The sequence below is a fragment of the Petaurus breviceps genome, unplaced genomic scaffold (assembly GCF_028583685.1).
Source record: "Petaurus breviceps papuanus isolate PSGF00001 unplaced genomic scaffold, PetGlider_PUasm1.0 90808, whole genome shotgun sequence".
In the NCBI taxonomy this organism is placed as follows: Eukaryota; Metazoa; Chordata; class Mammalia; order Diprotodontia; family Petauridae; genus Petaurus; species Petaurus breviceps.
Genome location: NW_027187349.1, coordinates 3,457,798 through 3,477,172, shown reverse-complemented (window position 1 = coordinate 3,477,172; position 19,375 = coordinate 3,457,798). Strand labels below are relative to the sequence as shown.

The following is a 19,375-nucleotide window of genomic DNA, read 5'->3' as shown; positions in this document are numbered from 1 at the left end:
CCCCCTTCCTTCTTCCCACTCCTACACACAACACTCCTCCCTTCTCCTTGCCTACCCTTTCCTTCTTTCCACCCCCTCCTACACACACGCACACACACATGCACACCCTTCCCTTTGCTTTGCCTCCCCCTTCCTTCTTCCCACCCCTCCTTACATACATACATATACACACACATACATACACACAAACACGCACACAAAGAAACAACTTTCCCAGATGCACAGTGATGCAAAGCAGAACTACACCGCAGCCGCCTGTCATCCAGATGGGCCCCGGCAGCCGGGCGAAAGTGCCCCTCCGTCTTCACACAAAGCAGCCCCGCACTTAATGACAGCCACAAGTGGTCAGGGCCCCAGGGCTGCTAGTTCCAGCACTCCATCTCCCCTCCAGGCCAGGTTAAAGAAACCCTCAGGCTTCTCCCCCCTCCCCCCACCAAAGGTTGCAACTTAAAGGAAAAAAAAGGTGAAGGAGCCTGGCAGGGCCCGCGGGGGGGGGGGGGGGGGGATGAGGGGGACGCTACCCGCGCCCCCAGCGCCCGGGGGGGGGGCTGGCAGTAGGGTGGGGGAAGGAGAACTCGGGGAGACGCCGCCGCCCTGGAAGCAGGCCCCCACCCCCCCAACCCCGCGCCTCCCTACCTGCACAGCTCCGGGAACTCGAAGCTCTGGGCCTCGGCGATCTCTCCAGCTGAGACGAGGAGCAGGAGCAGCAGCAACAGCGGCGGCGGCGGCGGCAGCGGCCGAGGCGGACGCCGAGTCCAGGGCCGCAGGTGGGCGCTGGGCGCCGGGGCGGCGGCGGTGGCGAGGGCAGCAGCGGCGGTGGCGGCGCCTCCCATAGTGCTCAGGGCTCCGGACGGACTGGGAACTGGACGCGCGGGCGAGGGGCTAGCGGCGCGCGGCGGCTCCGGGCTGCTCCAGGGTCATGCTCGCGCCGCCAGGGCCGGAAAGGGAGGGAAGGAGGAGAAGGAGGAGAAGGAGGAGGAGGAGGAGAGCGCGGCTCCAGCGGCTGCGGCGGAGACCCAGTAACTGCGCGTCACATGACCCGCGGCCGCCCGGGCACCGCCCCCTCCCCTTCGCCTCCTCCCCCCTCTCCTGCCCCCCCTCCCTCCTTCCCACCAGCCTCACATGATCGCCTTGTTCAGGTGATCCTCGAGCTCCCCTTGCTCGTGTTGGGCCTCCCTGGTCACGTAGGGGCGGCGCACTGGGGAGATGGGTCCTGCGCGGCGTGGGCCGCGAGGGTCTGGGCACCTGGTCACCGCTGGCGCCCAGGTCAGGGCCTCGCGGGCCCCACCGCGAAGGGGCGGCGGAACGGCGTGGCCGCGGCGCCTCTGGGATGCAGTAGCCCCGGGCCACCAGGCTTCCCAGGATGCCTCACGGACGCAGTTCGGAGGGGTGTAAATGGCCCCGGCTTCCGAGGGCACGGTAGCGGTAGCTTTTGTTACCTTAGGCGCCCGTCCGGTGTGATGGTCGAGTGGGGGGCGTTGGCCTTTCTATCACCTACCTCCCAAGGTTGTCGGGAGGGGGAGATGAGATAGCTAATGGAACCCTCGGAGCGCGGCGTAAACGCTCCCAGTATGGTTTCTTTGTATCAACATAGCCTGCCAGGCAGACAGCTGTTAAGACATGCTCTTTGACCTGGAGCCACTGTGTGCCGCGTGTCGGGTTATATATACAAATATCCTGGAAATCGCAGCTTCTCAGGACCCTGATTCGCTCATCACACGGTTACTGAAAGCCTCCCTTGAAGAATAACAAATGGAGAACAGGAGCAGGAATCCAAAAGCTAATTTAAGCACGTGTTATGTGTTACCTGTGCGATATTGGGCAAGATAGTTATTATCTCCCTGAACCCTGGGCAAGTCATTTAATCTCTCAGGGCCTCTCCCCATCTATCAAGATGAGATAGATGGCCTTTCGGTGTTCTTCCAGTTTTAAAAATGAGTTTACAAACCCTTAAAAGATACAGTTTAACAGAAATAAATGTGAAGCCCTACCACTGAGTGAAAAAACAAAACACAGTTTCATAAGACAAACATAGGGAAGACAGCCTGGAGTTTTGTTTTGTTTTTCCTTTTTCAAGTGAAAAAGATCTGGGGATTTTAATGGACTGCCCACTAAGTGAACAGTGGCATGTTAGCCAAAAATATTAATGTGAACTTAGGCTTCAATGACAGAAACAGTGTCCAGAAATAAAAAGCTGAGTTGTCTACCCTGTTCAAATAGCATCCTGGATTATTGTGTTCAACAAGCAATTCAATTTAACAAGCTTGTACTTACTACTTAAAGCCATATTGGGGAAAAGAGGAGGAACAAAGAAGGGTTAGAGCCATTGTTGGGTTAGGACAGCAATACCATGAAAGAGAAAAGGCATTGCTGCTCCACTGTTATTTTGCTTCTGTTTCTGTGCCTACAAGAATGATCTTTGGACTAGAAAAGAAAATTTAAAATGTATATTGGGGGTTAATAGTGAAAATAAGTGAGGAGATAGTATGATAGCACCTAAACATCCTTGATGAGTTTGTCACCTGATCCAGATACACTGCACCCTGGATATAGAAAGAACTGGCAAATGTTATTGCTGAACCATTGTCAGTGACCTTGGAAATATCTTAGAAGATGGGAGAGATACCAAGGATTAAAGAAAAGCAGAAAAGATGCAACAATTGTTGCTTCAGCCTCCCACTTTGCTGTGAGGCAAGGGGTGGCCACATGATCTGTTTCTACACATTTAGGTATCTAAGGGAAATGGGAAGTGTGAATTAGAAAAGGCTTTGGGATGTGGTAAAGGACACCTGTAGGATCATGTTTTATTGCTTGGTAGAACTTTTTTTTAAAAGCAGATTTATGTCCTTGTGACTCAGTGGTTCAGGCATTTTTCTCTTGGTAACTGGGCTGGGCAGCAGCAACACCGAGAGAAGTCTCAGGCTTTCGACCATATAGGAAGCCTGAATCCAGAAATTTTCCTGGGAGACAGTTCATGGAATTACCAAGCAAATGGGCTTCCAACTATATTAGTTAACTAGAACTTAATCTAAAGTTCAGTTAAGATGTTTGGGGGAGAGGGAAGGAAAGCAAGTTGGAGTCTGACAAGGGCAGTCTGGTGCTTTAGCTTCAGAAGTGGAATGAGAAGAGACACTTGTAGACCATTGAGAAGCTAACAAAAAGGACCTTTATTTAGCCTGTGGCATGGAAAGGATACTCAGCAAGGATATAGTATTGATTCAGTTGAACACAGCTTCCCTGTTTCTATGTTGGCTATGAGTGCTCTCTCAGAGTAACCCTTGCAGGCTGGCTTTTGCACTTGAGCAACCAACCAGTCAACTATAGCAGTGGCCCAAGCCTTAGTCCCATGAGCCAATTAGGTCTTGAGGATATTTTCAATTCCTCTTAAGGAAAAATTAACCTAACCTACAAAGCAGATATTTCTATTTAGATGTAATATGTAAGGGCAGTGAGCCAAGTGTATTATGAATTATTATAGGGATATCTGTGTAATCCCCTCTCCAGATTATTCCCTGATTTATAATCTCAGATTGAGTAGCCTGGGCAACAAACTACCCAAGTTTCAAGTTACTGTGTGGATTCAGACTCTTGGAACTATAGCTCACAAGCTGCACTGATAGGTCTACCTTTCTACTAGTTAGCCAGAGGACACAGTAAGCTCAAAGCAAAGGCATTTCTTAAAATGGCATATTATAAAAAGTAGCAGTAAAAACATGTCCCCATCAACCTGGGGCTCACTCTCAAATACATCTAGCATCAATAAGAAAATTTGTTACTCAGAGAGGTGACAAGTGGAAAGGGACATTTTTGGGAACACATGTGACTAAGGTATATTTCAGGAGGGCCAACTCACTCCTCTGATGCTGCAGGGCTGAAGGGCCACAAGTGTTTTTTACTTTTCTGACTAGCCTTGATCTCAAAGTTTTCACTGGATGCTATTCTACTAGTCACTGCTTGATACTGCTTCCCTGGATCCTGCTATATGCCACTCCCGTGCATAATGTTTCAGGGTTTTTTGGGTGTGGTCATGACTGCTTCAAGCTTCTGGCATAGCTGAAATCCTTCATAGTTTTCTGCTTTAAGTAGGATACTGCACAGGAGCCATGTCAACTGTCTTCTTCCTTCTCCAAGGAGCAGGGTACATTAAGAATTTTCTCCCTAGAATAGGAGTTCTTAACCTAGGATATGGGAACTTGTTTTTAAAAGATATTATGAGAACTATTTCAATACAATGGATAGAACTTTGAGCCTGGAGTCAGGAAGACCTGGGTTCAAATTTGGTCTCAGACACTTACTGGCTATGTTTGCTTCTGTCTCCTCAAGTGTAAAATGGGGATAATCATAGCATCTACCTCCCAGAGTTGTGAGGATCAAATGAGATAATTTTTGTAAAACACTTAGCACAGTGCCTGATACATAATAGGAGCTATATAAATGCTAGCTACTGTTTATTAATATTATTATTACATTTTATATATATATATATAATCTTTTTGGAGGGCAATTGGGGTTAAGTGACTTACCCAAGGTCACAAGGCTAGTTTTTGTGTTAAATGTCTGAGGCCGGATTTGAACTCACATCCTCCTGACTCCAGGGCCGGTGCTCTATTCACTGGCCACCTAGATGCCTCTATATATTTTATGCATTTAAAAACATCATTCTGATAACAGGTCCATGGGCTTTACCTGACAGATAAATGGATCATGTCATGACACAAAAATGTTAAGAACTCCTGCTCTAGAAGATCTAATACTTGGAATTCAAAGAGCTCTTGAACTTGGAGTTACCCATGAGATAATTCTCAAATCTGGTACTTCCCTGCAAATCTCCCCTTTTTTGCCTCTGTCCAAAGAATTCAGAATCCTCCCTCCTCTGCATGGAAGACTATAGTTCAGGAAGTAATGTAGCCAAACTCTCCTCTTAAGCTTTGCATAAGCACATATGTCCTTCAGCCATGTGTTTTTACTGTAAGATTCAATTGACAATGTAATGGGAGAAGGAAGAGAGAAATCCCCTTTATTTACCCTCCCCCACCCAGGGTGCTAAAGTTTCCAAAAGACACAAGGGAAAAGATGAGAGGCAGACTCTTTGGATCTGACTCTTGCTTTTTAAAAACCATAAAAGATAAAGCCAATCCTTCAGCCAGTCAACTGGTAGACATTCCCTGTGTTATGTCAATTACTTTCATCCAGTGATGAATGCCTTATAATCGCTCAGGCTCATTGAAGAATGTCTTCAATTTGGTCAATGTTTTGCAATGGCCCTTATATGATTGTAGAGTTGTTTAGGGCTATTTAAGAGAATTCCTAAATACCTCCTTTATAGCCTTGCCCCTATACAGCCCCCCAGAAGCATAAGAGAATTTATAGAGGTTTGGAAGATTCAGTAAACTAGTGATATTTGGTATGTGTAGTGAAGGAGTGGAGACATCCTTTTTTTGCACAAGCCCAGGTGAGTGAGCTTGCACAACTCAAATTTGAAGTGTCATGTGATAGCTTACCAATATACTGCACCCTGAGAGGCTACTACAGACATGCTCCCTAGTGCTAGGTGAACCACTGTCCTCTGAGGGAGCATCTAGCAATTTTGGTGCCCCAGGCAATCACCACAAGAGGAAATATGAAAGGTACCCTAAAATTAACTTACAACAAACATAGTTGAGGAAAAAGGAGACCTTGAGGAGATGCCTCAGAAGTCAGGACACAATGCCCTATCAAGCCTGAGACCCAGGAAAACAGTCAAGCAGTTAGTGGGGAGGCTGCTGCTGAAGAAGTCAGAAGAGGATGTCCTGGTTAGGAAAGGGCCTAAATGTTGTTTGGGAAGACCACTAGCACCCACTCTCTGCAGGCATGCTTTTACCTCCATTGCAACAAATGGCTTTTATACAACTTCTTGAATCACATATATTAAATTCTTTGGCTAGCAATTCCAGGTGGATAGAGTAGGTTAGTTGAAATTCCCAATAGCACCCTTCTTTGGGTCCCCAGAAACAACAGCAGAAGAAGGTTGAGGAGCATAGAAAAGAATCACTAGGCAGCTCTTTGAAAAAGATTTGGAGGTTTTAGTGAACTACAAACTCAACATGAGTCAGCAATGTGATGTGGCAGCCAAAAAAGCTAATGCTAATGAGATATTGGGATGCATTAAGAGAAGCAAAGCTTCCAGGAATAAGGAGGTGATAGTCTCTGTGGATCCTGCCTTGGTCAAACCACATCTGGGGTAGTACAGTTCTGGGCACTATGTTTCATAAGGATATTAATGAGCCAGAGAGCATCCAGAGGAGGGCAACAAAGATAGGTGAAAGGCCTTGAGCTTGTCATATGAGGATAAATGAAAAGAACTGGAAAAGCTTCACTTAGGGAAAAGAAGACTTAGGGGAGACATATAACTGTCTTCAAGTATTTGATGAGCTATCGTGTAAAAAAAAAGATTAAATTGCTTTGTTTGGTCCCAGAGTACAGACCAGGAACAATGGGTGAAAATGACAAAGGGGCAGCTTTTGGCTTGATGTTAGGTAACAATTAGAAATGTCCCAAAGTGAGTGGGCTGCCTCTAGAGGTGGTGGTTTGCCCAAGGTTGGAGATCTTTGAGCAGAGGTTGGCCACTTGTCAAATGAGTTATAGAAAGGATTCCTTTCCTGCTGTGGAGTGGATTAGATAACCACTGAGGTCCCTTCCAACTCTGAAATTCTAGACTCATGATTTTGTAATTCTGTTATTTGTAGTTTTGCAGCAGCATCCTTCAAGTCATACCTCATAGATTTCCAGCTACTCAGTTCATGCCTTTGAAGCAGTCAGAAAGAGCCTGCCAATGAGAACAAAAATCAAGAGATAATTCACACAAATGTTTATCAACACTGAAATAAACAAGTTGGCTCTGCTGACCTGCATTATGTAGAAGTAGTGATCATATTATCTGTAATACACTTTGAAAATATGAAGACTTGGGGCGGCCAGGTAGCACAGCGAGTAAGAGCACCGGCTCCAGTGTTGAGAAGACCTGGAGATCGAATCCCGGGCTCAGACACTTAGCACCCACCCAGAAACACCTGGCCGTGTAACCTTGAGCAAGTTACTTAACCCCAATTGCTTAGGGGTGGCCAGGTGGCTCAGCGAGTAAGAGCACGGGCTCCAGTGTCTGGATGACCTGGATCAAATCCGGGCTCAGATACTCAGCACCACACCCAGAAATAATAACTGGCCGTGTAACCTTGAGCAAGTTACTTAACCCCAATTGCTTTAAAAAAAATTAAAAAAAAAATATGAAGACTTGTCATGAGTTTTGCTGAACTCCTTTTTCCCTCTCTTCAGTATTCTGTTACAAGGGGTGACCTGGGAAGGGGAGATAAATTCGAAAAAGAAGGTGATAAAAAATGCTAACAAAATATTTTTTAAAATAAAAGATGAAGACAATTTTAAAGGATTAGCTACATTTGAGAAATTTTATTGATGGTCAAAGATGTGACTGTAGACTTCACCTATAAAAAGCTGGACCTTGCTCAGAAGGACATATATAGGGGTGGTGTGATAAAGGACTTTGAGAAACTTCTCTCCTTAGGGCTTCCCATTTTGAAAACAGATATGATCTCCCCACTGGAGGAGAGGAGAAGCATCACTGAAGTCAGAAGGAGAATTCCCAAGAGTTTCTATCCTGATAAGCATATTCCCTAACTAGACCAATCCAAACCAGTTATATTCATTGCTTGCTGCTCACGAGCAATGTCATGGAATGTCTTCTAACCTCCAACAAGACTCTACCAGCTCCTGCCCTGGAGATCTACTTTCTCCTAATTGATGAGAGTTCCCTATAATTAGCCCCACCCAGACCTATAACTTCTGCCAGCTATTCTCCAACTATCTTCATGTTGAATATTCTTGCATATACTTCCTGCCCTCCTTTCCCCTTCTAGCTCAGAACATTACTATTCCTGGAGAGGACATGTTAATCAGTTTACTTACAGTTTAACTCACCATCCCCCTGACTTCCCAGACCAAAACACCTCTCCTTTTCCATTCCTCCCCTATATGTATTAGCTTCTTTTATTAGAATAGAAGTTCCTTGAGAGCAGAGACTGTCTTGATTTCTTTTAATATTATTCTCATCACTTAGTACAGTACCTGGCACATGATAAGCACTTGGTGCATTTTCATTCATTTCTAGCAAGTCTCTCCTTATCAAAATAAGTTTGAGAAATCATAGGCCCACTTAGGAGCTAAGAAAATGGAAACCTTAAGTAGGTAATGATTGAAAAGTAAAAAGAAGCTTTAGAAGCATCCAGTGCCCCTCTCCCCAATTGTAGAATTATTCCTTCTTTGACCTGACATACTTGGAAAGCCCAGTGGAAAGCCCTCTGTAGTTTGAGAATAGGAATTGAGATTCTCTGTCATCAATACCTTTATTAACCTCTTAAAATGCATGGCATTCTGTGCTAGGCACTATGGGAATGAAAAGATTTTAAGCTGATCATCTATTTTACCCTCATCATTTTATAAATGAGGAAACTAGGGCGTAGAGAGATTGTGACTTTCTCAGGATCATATACATGGTAAACATTACTGTCAGGATTTGAAACAGATCCTATGACCCTAAATCCAATTTCCAATAAGCTTAGCATCTAGTTATTATTGAATCCACTTTGGAGGCTCTCTCAGTCTTTATGCAAAATTCAACACACCTGGAGCATCCTTACTGAATCCTCATCTCCTTGATACTCCTTGATAGGAGTTCAGGAGGATTCTTAGTCTTGGTGGTGGTGGTGGTCCTTTGTTTAGAAGAGGACCAAAGACATCAGAGGGTAATATCTTGACTCACTAGTGAATTGTATTTAATTAAGGCACAGTTGCACAGTCATCAGCCTCACTCTCTCTTCCACAGTCACTGAAATTCAGTGGTAGGATAAAAGTCAAGATGATCCAGGATGTGGTGGACAACCGTGGCATCTTTGACTTCTGACCAAGCTCTAAGCTTTCCACAGTGCCTTCTTCAGCCTCCTTCATGACAAATTTTTCTCATCTGCCCATTCTACCAGGGGAAGTCTTCACATGCTTATGGCAGACATGCCCCCCCACTCACTGACAGGTTTGAGACCTGTCAGTCACCCTCAAACTGATTTAGTCAATCTCCTGAGATGGGTTTAGCGAGGTGTAGCTGCTGTGAATGTTACAGCTTCTTGGAGCCACAGGTGAGAGTTGGGTGAAGGTAGATACCAAAGGTGAATGAACTGCCCAGCAAAGGGCTCAACAAACCCTCACATCAGAGGTGCTAATCCTTCCTGAACACCCAATACACCTCATTGGTGGTCTTAGAAAACTTGAATCAGAGGTCTCTCCTCAACCCCACCCAGTCATTGGGGAGCAAATACAGTCACACTAGATGTTCCATACCTATATTCCGTTTAACATCTTGTTTCTTTCTCCAATTACAAAAACAAAATCACAAAATTGTCTTTATTATGTATCTTAGTTTGAGTTCCCCAGCCCACACCAAAGAAAAACCAGTGTGTGGGGGAAGTAGTAGTGATTATTAACCTGTCAAAATGATGTGGAAACAGTATTCTAATAGTCATTGTGAGTGTGATGAATTCCACATGCTGGGAAATAGTTGAGTGGGTTGAGGATGAAATGTGGGATGAGGATTTTCAGAAGAAAGTAGTCCTTCCATAAATGTCCATCACATTTTTGTCCCTAACATCTGAAAAATGTAAATAGAAACTTGTGTATTGCTATTTATCAAAACCAACAACATTAGGTGTGTTGGTCATGCCTCTGGGAAGGACAGGTCTTTGACAAAGTTTAGAGTAGAGAGAAGTGAGTCACTTAGAGGTAGCAACAAGTCTGCCAGCTTATCCACAGGGTCCTTGGCCCAGGCAACATAAAAATGGAAATACAAGTCGTCATCATGTTGTATTTATGATCTTCAAAAGTACTGGTTGGTAATGTGTAGGGTTTTACACAAACCCTTACGTGGACATTTGTGGCTCTCCATTTAGCACCATCAGAGGAATATATGGATCTGAACACAGGTACAGAAGCTCATAATAAACTAACTTACTTTTGTATATGAGAGCTATTCCAGCTTTAAGTTCAGATAGAAATGGTATTGGTCCAACTACCAGCAAATCTGAAGGTGTTCCAGGTTCTTATCATTTATCATTTATCATTGTGGATGCTAATGAGATATCATGTTCCTTTGAGATGGTGAACTCAAAAGCAGTCAAGTGTTTACTTTTCCTATATTGTGTATTTAATTTCTCTGGTAGTCAAGTTGCAGAAGTACATATAGGACCAGGGAATAAAAGAAGGCAGGGTGGCCCATGCGGAGATGGCCCCAAAGGTGACATTAGATTATTATGGCTTCAAGATGAACCATGAATATGGGTTTAGATAGATTCAATTAAATTCAGTCCACGTTAACAAACATTTATTAAGCACCTGCCCTTTGCCAGGCACTATCCTAGACTCTAGGGACAAACCCACAAAAGAAAAGCTACCCCTGCCCTCAAAGAGCTTATATTATGCTGGGGGAAAATAGCAACAAGTTAAAATGTAAATTCAAAATGTATGTGAAATAATCGGTAGGGGTTGGGAAGCGGAGTATTAACAATTTAAGGGATCAAGATGGGGCCTAAGGCATATCTGTAATTGAGCTGACCAGAAGTGCCTTCTGCCTCCAGTATCCACTAAAAAGTCTTGGACCATTTCAGCTGGTCAATGAGAGGCACTTCCACAGTGGAAAACTGTGGAAGGAATGGCAAGAACACCAAAACTTGAAAAACCACCCAAGTTATTTTACAGATGTCAGGGGTACCTAGCAGTAATGCCATACCTTGTGGGGAACAGAGCAGGTGAGAGAAGGGCAATGACATCACCAGACAATATGGTTGGCCCCGCAGCATGGGAGGAATAAGTTATTCCCTCCTCGAAGGTGTCCTGGCCTTACATGTTCCCCACATATGCCCTACATCTATGATATTTATGTATGCCACTTTGCCCCTTAATGATGTGTATGTTGGTAGGATAGTACCTCCCAGATTTATGGAGGGAGTGTTCTATTGTGGCTTTTATTGTTATGCTACTTCATTAAATGTCTTTTCTATGGACTTTATGTGTCCTATGATTAACTAGGAAAAAAATTGTACATATACAGTGTGAGTTCATGAGTTATAGCTTTGAGTAGATTCAGACCCACAAACATACTTTGAATTTGGGGCAGCTAATCTGGAGGTGCCACATATGACAAGAGTGCCCAGGTCCTACATTATATGTTACCTTCCACTTTACAACTACCTGGTTGAAAGCACTGAATCACTTGATCCCTCAGCACATGTTTTTGACCCTTTTAAAGGGGGGGCACTTTATTTTCTATAGGCAGCAAGTGGCACTATCAAGCAAAGGCAAGCCAAGCTGCCGATGTGCTGGGGATAGGGGAGAATTTTCTTCTCTAACTGCTCCCCCATAGTCTGTCACTCTCATCATCTTACATTTTCTTCTAGGGGTACTTGAATCCCAAATTCATGTTTTTATGGTTTTATGGTTCTGTATCACTCTTGTCCTAATAGATCCAAGCCCCAGGATCAGCTACCACTGACAGAACCTTTTGTCTCCCTTATCTTTTTCCTATTTATATGCTTAAAATAAAATACATACATAAGGTTAATGTGTCTTCAGTCCAACAGTGTTTTATAGAAAGTAAATAAATTCTATATTGAAAGCAACAGAAATAGATCAGACCACCTGGCACACCCGAATAGCCAAAAAAGAGAAAAGTGACCTTGACTAGGAAGCAGAAAGGACACCCAGAACAGTCTCACCCACTGGATGGGCTCTCACCACCCCAAAGTTGTGCATCCTCTCACTGCTGTAGCTTACACTCTCACTATATCACAGGATAGGATCAGGCCAGATTTTCAAATAGGGTATCTCTCACAGCTCAATTCCCAGCATCTGCTTACTTCCATCTCACATCTCTAGTCCTCTCTTCCTGCTTGGGCATAAAGGTCAATCCTCCTCAAGTGTCTCAACCCCAAGGCAAGTTATGTCTCCCATATTATGGAAAAGCTACAGGTCAAATCTCTTTAGTCTTACCAGAGATTTTAAGCTAATGTGAGGTAGTTCAATGCTACAGAAAAAGGGCACTGACTTGAATGAAAATTGGCAAAAGAACTATTTTCTAGTCCAGTATTCACACTTTGTGGACCTTGGGAAAGTCAATTTCAATAGTCAGTAAACATTTATTAAGCACCTACAATGTGCCAGGCATCATACTAAACTCTGGGGATACAAATATGAAAAAAGAAACATAGTCCCTATCCTCAAGGATCTTACCATCTAAAGGTGGGGAAGACAGTACACAAAAGGAAACTGAAAGGGTAAAAAAGGGGGAAAGTATCCCAGGAGAGGCATGATGGAGAAGTCTCAAAGTAGTAAAGCCATGTGATAAATGAAAAGTTTTCTGTACTGCTTTCTCCTTAAATGGAGATTTTGGGGTTCATGGCTCTGCCCTCCAATCACAGGGGCAGAAAGTAATGATGAGGTATGAATACCAGCTAGGTGGCACAATGGATAGAGTCAGGAAGACTCATCTTCCAAAGTTCAGATCCAGTCCCAGACATTTACTAGCTGTGTGACCCTGGACAAGTCACTTAACCCTGCTTGCCTCAGTTTCCTCATCTGTAAAATGAGCTGGAGAAGGAAATGGCAAATTACTCCAGTATATCTGCCAAGAAAACCCCAAATGGGGTCATGAAGAGTCAGACACAATTGAAAAGGATTGAACAACAACAAATGAGCACCAAAGCTTATTGGATCTTGAAAGATGATAAGGTTTTCCTAATAATGAACTTTCCAGGGTGTGATAGAAAAGGCAGAGAGTCTCTAGAGCAGGTGGTATAGTGAAAAATGGATCTGGAGTAAAAGGACCTTATTTGGAATTCAAGTAACTACCTATGTGACCTTGAACAAATCACTTTGCCTCTCTTTTCCTCAGTTTCCTCTTCTGTAAAAAGAAGGGGCTGGACTAGATAACCTCTAAGGTCTCTTCAGGGTCTAAATCTATTCTCCTATAACTGGATGATATCTGAATTCCTTTTTAGTTCTGACATATGATTCTAGACACTTTCATTGTACTTATTATGTACGAGAATCTTCTACCAAGATTTTTCTAGCAAGAAGCTAGGAAATACTTAACAAATGAAATCAGTCAGTATTCATATTCCTTCACATTAATACATGTCCTTCCTGTAACATTTTTATTTTCTTAGCTATTGTCCTCTGACATTAAAAAAACATGTATGATTCAAATGTGTTGCCTACAGTGGTACAACTTCAGCCTGTTACCATTCCTTTTAAAATTTAATTTTCTCCACAGTCACAACATCTGTCCTCAACACCTCCTGAAAGTTTAGCCTCTCCTTTAAGCATCTTAATAAATATACTGAGTCCTTGCCGTGCTTCCCCTTCAGGGAAAACTAAGGGAGTAAAGGCCTACAAAGGGTAGAAGTTTAGCAGCACTTCTTAATTAGCCTAGAGTGAGAGGCGTGCCTGGTTAGAGAAAGAGCATTGTCCAAGCCAGGATCCCAGTGAGTAAACAGAAAACCAGGTCAAGGTCAAGGTCAGGAGCTCACAAAAGTGGACAACCCAGAGATCTAGACATAAAATCATGAACTGAGTTTGAAAAAAGCAAGGCCAGGACCAAGAGGAGGTTGGCATAGATAGAGATCAGGAAGAAACCCACAGAGTAGGAGCAGCACAAAGTGGTTTCCAGTTTGTCCAGAACAAAGAATCCATCAGTACGTGCCCTTATATGACAATGGTCTGCTAACCTCATGGGACTGTTGAAAGAAAAGCATTTCATAAGCCTTCAAATGCTATACAAATGTGAGCTGTTATTATCAACTGTGCCCCCCTGTAGCATCACAGGGTTTAAATCTGGAAAAGAACTTAAGCATTGTCTAGTTCAATCCCCTTATTTTACCAGTGAGGAAACTGAATTCCAAGGTGGTGATGCTATTCCTAAGGTCACACAGGCAATATACAAAGTCAAACCAGGAATCAAATGGGGGTCTTCTGAATTCAGTTCCTCTGCCAGGCTGTTTGGCTGCATATGCCCAGCTGTGAGCCTGATGTTCACAAAGTGTTCACAATCACAGGCTTCCACTGCACAGCAAAACCACTGGAAATCAGCTGTTTTAATTGTTTTTCTTATCTGGGCAGTTATTCTCCTTGCCATAGACAGAAGTTCTACTTTACTTCTCTTAGGAGCTTGTGAAATATTTATGATTTAATTATGGGGTAGCAATAATAGAGACTTCCTCTTTCCCAAGGGTTTTTCCCCAGCAACTGTGGTTATAGATGTTAGAAAAGACTGGGTGGAGTTTGAGAGTATTGTCTGTGGGTTATTGCATCATAATTGTCTGCTGACTCAATGTAGAACATGTGATCTTCCATGCTTCATGGACAAGTGTGCAAGGGAAAAGCCAGGAAATTGAGGACTAGGTTCATAGGCACCAGTGGCATATTCCTATTTAGGTTCAAGCAATCATCAAAGAGATCCTTTTGCATTTACTTATAAATGAGGGAAGGAGGCCATCCCGTGACATTCTTGATACAGAAATGGGCATAGGTTATTGTCAAAAGCAGAAAAACTAGCATTCCAAAGATGGTTGTTTAAAATGAGTTACATCCCAAGAGAAAATAATTCTAAATCTGTCCTAAAGGTTTCATTGATTATTCAGCCAGAGATTGAAATTAATTGAGATTGTGTTTAGAAGGGAAAAGGGGGTATTGATTTTCCACATTCTAATTGATAAAACAACAGTTAGTAAGAGACAGGTGACAGAATCAATGAGGTTTTATGATTTCAAAGGAAATGTGAAGAAATTTTTCCACTAAGCTACTACTTTAGGTAAAGTGATAATCTTTAGTCAACTTCTTAAAAGAATTATGAGTCTACTAGCCACTGACTGACTGAAGGATCGGTCATGCCCCAGGACCCACAAAAAGGTTGAACACAATTCTGAAGAGAGTGAGCTCAAGCAATGGAAAAAAAATGACAGAAGCAGTGAGGATGAGATTCCCCATTGCATCCCCCTCCCCCAAATCAATGGTGTCTTGCTTGGGAAATACTTGCAAAGACTAGGCCCCAAAAGTGTAGGTGCAGGGTCAGTACAGGAGAGGCTCTGTGAATCAAGAGTTAGCCTAGCAGTCAGGAATTGAGCTGCACAGAGGAGCAGGCTGGGGGACCAAAACTCGAACATCATGTCAAACAGGCACTGCACTTGGAGGGGAGAAAAGAAGAGGAGACTTCAAGGGCCAAGAAACTCTGGAGGCATAAGTTTCGTTGGCCACGGTTCCTTTGAGCTAAATGTGTTCCTCTTGCACCCATGTATTCTAAATGTGTGCTCACCCTTCCCACTGCTGCTGTGTGGATTTACAGCATAGTACTCCCAGGCTTATAGAGGAATATTTTGTTATTATAGTTCATGCTGTGCCATTTTAGTAAATGCCTTTGCTTTGAGCTAATTATATCAACTGACTACTGAAGATAAAACCATCTGCGGGTGCTCATGATCTATGAGTTTTAGGAGTGTGGACCACAGAATACTTTGAACCTGAGGTAGTTCGCCCCCAGAGGACCCAACCCGCAAATGCCAGTTAGGACAGTATACCAGAAGGGAAACTACATTTACAAATACATTTAACATTTTTCAACTAATTATTGACATTAATCAAAAAACTGGGAGGGAAGACCAGAATTTTAGGGAAATGAAATAGAATTCAAAATTACCCAGAAAAGATGAAAAACAGCATGTAGTAAGGAAAGAGTATTGAAAGAAAGAATTGAAATTAACATTACAGATAATAGGGAAAAGCACATAACAACAAAGGAAGAGGAAACAAAAATTGGCCATGGGGGGGGGGGGGCTGACTGCCTCAGACTGAGCAAAATTTCATTGCAAAATATATTAGCATGACAGAGTCTTACGCAAAACTTAGAGGAAATTCTTATATAAAATGGTCCAGTAAAATGGAGTTCTCTGAGGATTTCACCAGGCTTGTAACTAAAGATGCTTTATCTCTGTAATTCCTCTGCTTCCTCTTGCTGTAACCGGGGCTTGCCTCCAGTCTATGTGAGTTTATGAGCATCAAGTAAATAACCTTGTATGAAAATGTAGAAACAAATGAATGAGTGTATGTCACTATATGAATGTGAGCTATTCTTTTTGTGAGTGCAGTAGGGACTATTTCTCCATGTATATAAATCATGCTCAGAGATGTTCTTACTGGTTCCAGTTGACTTTGGGTCTAGCTGCATGGATGACTCATTACTGAGGAGTAGGTACTTCTCTACAGCTGAATGGTTTGCTTTGTTTTAGATAGATGGATGGATAGATAGATGGATGGATGGATGGATGGATGGATGGATGGATGGATGGATGGATGGATAGATGGATAGATAGATGGATAGATAGATGGATAGATAGATGGATAGATAGATGGATAGATAGATAGATGGACGGATAGATGGACGGATAGATGGACGGATAGATAGACGGATAGATAGACAGACAGATAGACGGACGGACAGATAGACGGACGGACGGATAGACGGACGGACGGAAAGACGGACGGACAGACAGACAGACAGATAGATAGATAGACAGAAAGATAGATAGACATATAGACAGACAGACAAATAGACAGACAGACAGATAGATACATAGATAGAACTTATCTATCTTACTATCCATCTATCTATCTGTATAGACTCCAGGGATTACTGATTCTCTTAGCCAATCACAAGATATCCTTTGCTATGTTAGTCACTTTCATCCAATGACCAATCCCCTAATAATCCTCTCAAGCTGCCAAAAGGAATTTCTTCGTGCATTGTAGGGTTGTGGGAACATTCTTTAACACCTTCTTCATACTTTTTAATTACTTTCTAGGTCATCTATGACTATTTCAGCTGAAGTGGGGAGGGGAACTCCATTTCCTCAGATAAATATTTGCTCTTCCAAGCAAATTACCTGGAGTACTTTTGGCAAAGTCCCCAGTTCCAAGTTCTGGATAGATCCCAGTTAACTGGAGGAGGCTCAAGCATTGTTTGTTTGAGTGCCTTCCCCAAGAGTTTTGTACTACAGAGTCTCAGAAGAGTCCATGTGGAACTGTTCACAAATAATTAGAAATTTACATTCTTCCAAACTCCCAAACACATGGTGTTATAAGTTAACAAACAGATGTCAAATGCCTCTCTTGGGGCTTGCAAAAACCTTCCCTAACCCAAAGACAATGAAAAAAAAAAAAGAAAAAGGAAATGAAAATCAAGCTTCCCAACTCAGAGAGAAAGCCAGGACCTTACAGAGCTCTGACAATGCATGGGGCTCTCCCATGCAGATTAGAAACCTATATGCCTCACTCTAAGATGAGAAACCAAACTTTGATGTATGAAAATTCTTCAGTGATTCTCTTTAACATATAGGAAGATCCAACTACAGATCCAAACAAAACATCTTCAGCTTTCTCACACAGGCCACACCAAAATGTCTCCTGGGATCCCTGAAAACATAAGGCAATTCCATCGGAGGTACAGATAGTCATTTGCTCTGGGTCCCTGCACCACAGGGCATCTGAAATATCCCTAGGGCATTCCTGCCAATGCAGAGAGCAATCCAAATGGAGTTCCTAATGTGCATCATTAGGACAAGCAGTTAACTCAAAAAGAAAACAAACTCAGAAAGCCCCAAAGAGATATAGGACTCCCTAAAAGGAATTAAGTAGTTGGTGTTGATTACTTAGGGTTTCTAGGTCAGCAGGCAAATTTTATCCTATGGATCTGACCTTCATAAAGATATCAGAGAAACCATCTGAACTCATATCACAAAAAAAGATAAAGTCTAGTTCTACACAAAAATAATATTAATGAGCTTCCAAAGTATTTTTGAGTAAATTACTAGATACCAGTATTCTAGGGATACAATTCATACTGCTCATATTAGCTTCCATATTGCTAAGGGATAAAATAATACAGCAGACATCAGTATATAAACATTCAAATGAACAAAAGTTGTCTCAAAGAAACTTCTCTTAAAAAGGAAACACCGGAAGACAATTTTCTTATTGTTGTTCAGTCGTTTCAGTCAGGTTGAACTCTTTGTGACCCCATTTGAGGTTTTCTTGGCAGAGATACTGGAATCATTTGCCATTTTCTTCTCCAGCTCATTTCACAGATGAGGAAACTGAGGCAAACAGAGTTAAATGACTTGCCCAGGGCCACATAGCTGTTGAGGGTCTGAGGCAAGATTTGAACTCAGAAAGATGAATCTTCCTGACTTCAGGCCTGGTACTCTATTCCCTGTGCCACCCAGTTGCCCCAGGACAACAATTACCGTTTTATATAAAAGAAGAAAAAAAGCATGATTTTTTTCTCCAGTGGATCCCTGAAAAGCTAGACTATCCAAGAGCAGGCATCCTAGATGGAAAATTTCTCTAGTGAATGCCTGTAAATATATAGGAGATATATACAGATATATCCCAGATGAACCCCCCTCCATAGTGTAGGATTGAGGAAACACTATAGGGACTATAGCAGCTAGGAAACTGAGCTCTCTCTGTTCTATACTCAGGCATATGCTTTGGACCAGGTTCAGTCCTAGAAAACATCTCTACTTAAAGGAATGAAATTCTCTTTTCCAATAATCTTCGGCTTGTTAAGAAGCCCCACTTTGGTGACCTTAGGGATGGTTTTCATTTATAGCTTCAGTTCTGGTTCACAGGTCAAGGATTTCCCCAAAATGGGGGAGTACGAAGGTATAATGCAAATCAGATGTGGAACAGGTAATTTATTCTCACACACAAAAGAGAAGCTAACAGAAAAAACTCATACGTCTAAATTTAACCAGAATTAATAGGATTCAGTAACTTAAATTATAACTATTGTTACAGTCTTCTTGGGGCTAATATTTAAAGCTCATTAGAACATAGAGCAGTTTACAGAACTTCTAATTAGTCATTTTACATTTCACCTCAACTCAGCATTGTCTGATCAAAGTGGGATAGTATAGAGCAGGGTTTCTTTACTTAGGGTTCATTGACCCCACCCCCTCAAAGAGTCTGTGAAGTTAGATGGGAGAAAAAATTACACCTTTCTTTTCTCAAGCTTCTAACTGAAATTTATCATTCCTTCAGTTGTTTTCATAAAATTCTGAGAATGGGTCCACAGGCTTCACCAGACTGCTAAAGGGTTCCATGACACACAAAGAAGTTAAAAACCACTGGTATAGAGTTAAAAGGGAAAGAGGCCTATTATAGGGCTTTAGGGGATACCCACCATTAGCAGTCATGACATGGATGAAGAACCAGCAAAGGAGACTGAGAA

General features: G+C 42.7%; 1 protein-coding gene across 1 annotated transcript in view; it reads right to left on the bottom strand.

Moving 5' to 3' along the window:
- The window catches only part of IGF2R (insulin like growth factor 2 receptor), a 160,884-nt gene extending 159,888 nt beyond the window's left edge, over positions 1-996 (bottom strand). The window contains exon 1 of the mRNA XM_069070364.1: positions 637-996. Within this exon, the coding sequence (XP_068926465.1) occupies positions 637-833 (197 nt within the window). The 5' untranslated portion in view covers positions 834-996. The remainder of the gene's footprint in view (positions 1-636) is intronic.
- Between the last annotated feature and the right edge of the window lie 18,379 nt (positions 997-19,375).